The 5,957-nt window shown below is 39.6% G+C and overlaps 1 protein-coding gene across 1 annotated transcript in view; it reads right to left on the bottom strand.

Moving 5' to 3' along the window:
* angptl1b (angiopoietin-like 1b) overlaps window positions 1-5,957 on the bottom strand; it is a 9,091-nt gene that overhangs the window by 1,723 nt on the left and 1,411 nt on the right. Inside the window, exons 2-5 of the mRNA XM_016452614.1 lie at window positions 5,795-5,952; window positions 5,348-5,708; window positions 3,924-4,117; window positions 87-357 (exon numbers count right to left, since the gene is read on the bottom strand). Of these exons, the coding sequence (XP_016308100.1) occupies window positions 87-357; window positions 3,924-4,117; window positions 5,348-5,708; window positions 5,795-5,952 (984 nt within the window). The remainder of the gene's footprint in view (window positions 1-86; window positions 358-3,923; window positions 4,118-5,347; window positions 5,709-5,794; window positions 5,953-5,957) is intronic.

Below are 5,957 nucleotides of genomic sequence, written 5' to 3'. Positions count from 1 at the left end.
TTAATTACACCAAATACACAAAATAATGTTCTTTTTAGCAACATCATATGACCCCTTTAACCATCTCACGTGTGGTGAAGGATCACCTGAGAAGGCGTCGTTGTCGTGGTCCAGCGTGGTGAACTGCTTGCCGTTATGGCTGCTCAGTGAATCCCCAGCGTTGCCCTGGTAGGTTCCCAGACACAGACGGTACGCCTGGCTCTCGGGCTCCAGGTGGAAGCTGCTGTAGGCTGCGTAAACCTTCTTCCCCATCCAGTCCTCCAGCTCCACCAGCAGCTTGTAGTCTTCCTGTTTGCCCAGGTTATAGATGTTTTCCAGACCCAGCCAGTGTTCACCATCCACATCACCAAAGCCTTTCTGGAGAAAAAGCAAAGAGAGCTGAACACAGCGATTTACAGCAGGCACTGTTATCATTACCACCGCATTGGCCTTTGAAATACTGGAAATGCAAAGTAACTTCAGGCTTCTTTGAACAGCAGGGTTTTGGGCTGATGAGGGACGTTAAATAAATCCCTGCTGATTTCAGCACATTATTATTATTTCACTACAGCAGTAAGCATGCATGAGTTCAGTTACAGCGCAAACACACCTGCAGCAGCTCATCAAGCACTTTGGCTGCACTGAAAGTGTGCGACGCTGAGGTTTAGGAGGCTTCACTGTGTGTGTGTGTGTGTGTGTGTGTGCGTGTGCGTGCGTGTGTGTGTGTGTGGCTCAGAATGAAAGAACCACTGACACACGGGCACAAGCGCAATCAAAACAAACGGACACGAGGTGCAAATCCTGAAAACCAGATCCAGCTGTTTAGGAGCTCCATCACTTTTATCTTACTAGTGTTCCTCTGAGACACATTCTCCAAAAACGTCAGTCTGATTCTCTGACAAAAATGTGTGAATCGCAGCTCATAGAGACATGGTCCAATTCATATAATCCTTTAATTTATGTATAGAGTGCTGCAGGGATGAGGTATTTTTGTAGACCAAAACCTGGAAACCAGTTGCATTTTAGCACTTCCAGTTCCATCGTCCTGAAGTCAATGGGTTTTTTGAATGGGTTTTTGTTTAAATACCCGAAATACGGTCTGTGTTTAACGCAAGCTTAAGATATTTCCATGTTTTATTCTACGGCATAAAATACATCAGTAATACCTGCTTGTGTGTGTTTTTTTTAAACGTCTAAATGACACTTCAGAGTTTGTTGTCGCATTAAACATCATCATGCCAAACACATTAAATAATCTACTCAGTAGTCACTTTTACAGCCTCGTTGTGTTTAGAATCAAACTATTCTAACTCACACTTTCAGAAAGAGTTCTTGAATCTTAATGGTGGTGACGTCAAAGTCATGTGACTGTGGTATAGTTTGTTTCCCTTACAAAAAACAAAATATATGGGAATATACTGCAAAATATGATGCAATATATTTCATAATACATTTCCATATATGGGAAACTAGTGCTTATATTTTTCAATATTCTGCAGTATATGCACTGACCATGTATGGCTATTGATACATATAAAAAATATTTAGAAATTAAGACAAAATAGCATTACATGTAATATTCATAAAGTATTATCCTTTGTTGTGCACATATATTGCACATACATGTTCCCATATAAATGTGAATGTATGCACGCACACACACACACACACACACACACACACACACACACATACACACATTGACAGAGTGAGTTACAGCAGATTTCTAGTTCCCAGCATGCTTTGCTTCTGACTGTTAAAGGAGAGTAAATCATAAAATTAAGAGATCTGTTAGTGTTTAATGTTCTGCTATTTTGTTGAATTTAAAAGGGTTTCTGGTATGTCTGAGTTTGTGGGGTAACCATTGTGCTGAAGAGTAGAGTCTGTGGATAGGCTGACGATTGGCCGAACACTAATAAGACTATATATTACTTTATATTGTCACATATTTTTCAAAATATGAAAGTGGCTATTCCTTATGTATTGTTCAATATATTGTAATATATTAACACAATATATTATTCTGTGTACTTTCAAAATACCATTCAATTTTGAATATTGATCATTCATATATAAGGAAATATATTTTCTTTGCATAAGGCTTTTTACTTCTGCCAATTGTATTTCAGCCTCAAAAAAGTTATTCTTTTGTGAAGATTATCATGATGCACAAGCAACCCAGGCTCATTGAAAATGTGTGCTCATGGCGATATTTCTGTAACACCGATATTACATGTCTTATTGCACGTTTCGTGGCAGTTTCAAAGTGAAATGTCCAGTGAGTGGCACTAAAACGCAGGTTCAATATATGACCGTGGCCCTGTTTTTATTACGTTGGTTCGGGCACGTATTGCGGCAGTTCAGAATTCACTAAAAGGTTAATGCTCTATCGTGTTGGAAAACAACATTCCCACTACAGCAAACCCAACCCTAAACTTACCCGATAATGTTAACGAATGCAAAAGTGATATAAAAACACATTCGTTGATGCAACCGTGCTATTTTAACTTCCTGATATGTGGGTTTGTTGAACCGTACACTGTAAAAAAAAAATCCGTAAAATTTACGGTAAAAAAACGGCAGCTGTGGTTGCTGGAATTTTACCGTAAAAAATACGGTAGCAACATTTTAGGTTTTACGGTTTTAACTTAAATTTACAGTTAAATACCATAATTTCATTAACTGAAATAATGTTAATATACCAACCTATTGAAGTACTGAAATCTGTTTTGTACCTTTGTGATACACTGATAACCAGCAAATGCAGGTGGTGGTGAAAAAAAGTCACACGATGAACTAAAGCCCATCACAAGCAGCTTTTAAATAATAATATATATAGAAGGTGCACAGTGTCATTCACACAAACACTAAACACCATCATGGTAACACACATGAAACTGAAATAATGCAATAAACATGAATTTAACAACATTAGGTGTAACACACAACCCTAATATACAAAACTGATAAGAAAAAAATAAGAAGAAACATAGTTATTTAAACCAAAAAAAAACATCAAATTTGAAATGTAACACAGGGAATTCTGAGAATGTCAATTTACGGTTATTCACGGTTATATCTTTTTCACTTCCAAAAACGGTATACTACCGTAAAATTACATGTAATGTCCAATACAGTTTTTCACCGTATATAGTAGGGGAACTTACCGTTAACCATTTAACAGGTTTTTACTGTAGCATTTTTACAGTCTTTTACCGTTAAATTCAGGGTCATTTTTTACAGTGTAGTTTCACAGGATTCGCTTCACCGCAAGTGCAACACCGCATCGGGTGAGCTACCAAGCAAACCTACTGCATTAGAAACTCATACATATGAAGCTGTATATGTGACGCTAATGTTCAAAAGTATCAGTTTTCAAATCTTGCAGCATGTTAAAATTGTTGAGGTCATAACATAATATTGTGCAAGAAATTGTGTGAAAATTAGGCTTTCTTAATCGAAACTCTTGTCCTGTAAATCATAATTTGTGTAAAAAGGAATAAAAGTTTTACTGCCTCTGGAAACTGTAGCGAGTTGTACATACAGGTACGTTTTTTGAGTTTTGAGATGTAGATAGGAGCATGTATTTCCAATGAGCCTGGGTGGCGAAGAAAACATGTAACAATCATAAACTTTTGTTGGTCACAGGGCTTATTTTCTGCAATAATCCAAAAGCCAAAGGAAAAATCCTACTGGGTTCTTGTCAAGGGAACCAGAGTAATGCAAACTTATGGGTTTGCTTACAAAAATGCGTCACCACTGGAGCACTCTATTGCTTTTCAATATTCTCCAAAGATTGCACTGTTATTCTGTGTGTTTTTGTTTAATTTTCATTGGAATATTGGCATTTATCGCTGTGTTTTTGATGACAAAGTCATCCGTTACTGAATCATTCAAAAGAACTGGTTCAAAAGAGTGATTCATTGTGAATCAGACATCGCTACCTTATAGCTGTCCCAGTTCCTGAAGAAGTTGACGGATCCATCTTTCCTCCTCTGGATAAGCGTCCAGCCGCCTCTGTCTACATCATGCTCACACCAGGCCTGTACAGGCGTCTCCGTCCCGTCCGGCTTCAGTAGATACGTCCCACTGGTGGAGTGTCCAGCCTGCATCGCCTGAAGACAGTCCCGAAAGGGACCTCGAGACACCAGCACACACAAGTGAGTGAACACACACCGCTGATGAGCAATGAGCATCAGTAAAGCTCTTCAGTACTGACATATGTCTTCAGTTATGCTCTTCTGCCTTTCAGATAGTCCTTTTGTTCTCTGTAGATTACCAGATACTTGTGTCTACAAGATTAATGGCTAACAAGTGAGAGAACTAATAGTAACAGGCCTATTGTTTAAATGTTTTTTTTATATTTTGTATTGGGTCTGATTAGGCTTTTGTACATTATATATCACACATTTCTGCTCTTGATTTACATTGATGCATTTGGCAGATGTTTTTATCCAATGTGACTTGCATTGCATTCAAAGTATACATTTTATTAGTTCTTGCTTTCCCTGGGAATTGAACTGATGAACTTGGCATTGCAAGCACAGCGCTCAACTGTTTGAGGTACATAACTCCGCAATTACTTTTTAATAACTGATTATTGTGCAAGTCTTAGAAAACTAAACTTGTGAAAAGTTTCTAACATCAAGCAATATTATGCATGTTTTTCCACATTTCACAAATGTGAATTATATAGCTCTTACCATTCAATTCTGTATTTGTATTATTCATTTTCAGGTATGATTTAATATTTTCATTATTTACATTAAAATGTATGCTATATTCTTCTAATCAACTTCTAATCCTAAACATAACTGTTGGAAACCTTCTTGAAACAGTATAAACGGTTTGCACAACTGACCAATGTATTTATGATTACAACAATAAATAATTTATATATTATATATTATACAGTTTGCAACATAAATATGTTAATCTAAATATGTTAATATAATCTGTACAGCTAAAATAACTGGAAGTGACGAACACCAAAAGCCTTGCACATTCAAGTTACAAATGGCCGTGCCGCTCATGCATAATAAAAAAAAAAGATGAAAAGACTATTTAAATTAATAATAATAATAATAATGGGTCTAGTCTTTACACCTGTTTGTTTCAGGTTAGAATCAGGTCTGATGGATTAGAATTGACTAGGTGGCGCTGTCACAAAAAACTAGGGTCCTAGAAAGGCAGTCCTCAAACTGCAGCCTCTGGTATTTCAGGATGATTCTATTGCATAAATGTGTCTTATTCTTTTAATATGATGTATTTGGTGTGCAAATGAGTGTTCATTTTCAATGCAGTTTAGTGACACAAATGGAAATGACAAGAGAGTCTGTTGGCAAACAATCTGTAATGGGTTCATTACCCTCCAGACTGACATTCCCCTGAGGAGGATGCTGCAGGTCCAGCAAGCCTCCTGTGGTTGCCGGAGCCGTCCTGGGACTCCTGTCCTCTGGAACGGGCCAGCCTTGACTCCTCTGGATCTCATTAGAGAAGCGAGGCACGTACACGGGGATGTTCTCAGGCACGACCTGCACAAGAGGCGGAGGCAGCGGCTCTCGTCTGTGATTCCAGTACACCTGCAGGCATCGCTCCTCCAAAGCTGCGATCAGCAGCGACTGGTTATTTACCAGCGCGGCCAGCGAGGAGAAGCGCACCTCCAGCTCCCTGTAGAGGGCGGACAGCCGCAGCGCCTCTGCCGTGCTGTTGAGGATCCGTCCCTCCAGCTGCGCCGTGGTTGGGCTGCCCGGTTATAGTGGCGCTGTTGGGCCTGCTGCGCCTTCGTCAGGTGCTCCCGGACTAATGGCATGACCCGGTCGATCCTTTCCCTCATCTGTTTGACATGCTCGATTACAGAGCGATGGGCTGCCGGCTGTTGCTCCCAGGCTTCCTTCGCCATATCCAGGTGGTCGCGGGGTTGCCGGCCAAATAGGACCTCGAAGGGGGTGAAGCCAGTTGAGGCCTGCGGGACTTCG

The sequence above is a fragment of the Sinocyclocheilus anshuiensis genome, unplaced genomic scaffold, assembly GCF_001515605.1.
Source record: "Sinocyclocheilus anshuiensis isolate Anshui unplaced genomic scaffold, SAMN03320099.WGS_v1.1 scaffold1152, whole genome shotgun sequence".
In the NCBI taxonomy this organism is placed as follows: Eukaryota; Metazoa; Chordata; class Actinopteri; order Cypriniformes; family Cyprinidae; genus Sinocyclocheilus; species Sinocyclocheilus anshuiensis.
Note: the sequence above shows the minus strand (reverse complement) of the source record. Positions and strands in the feature narration are given on the sequence as shown.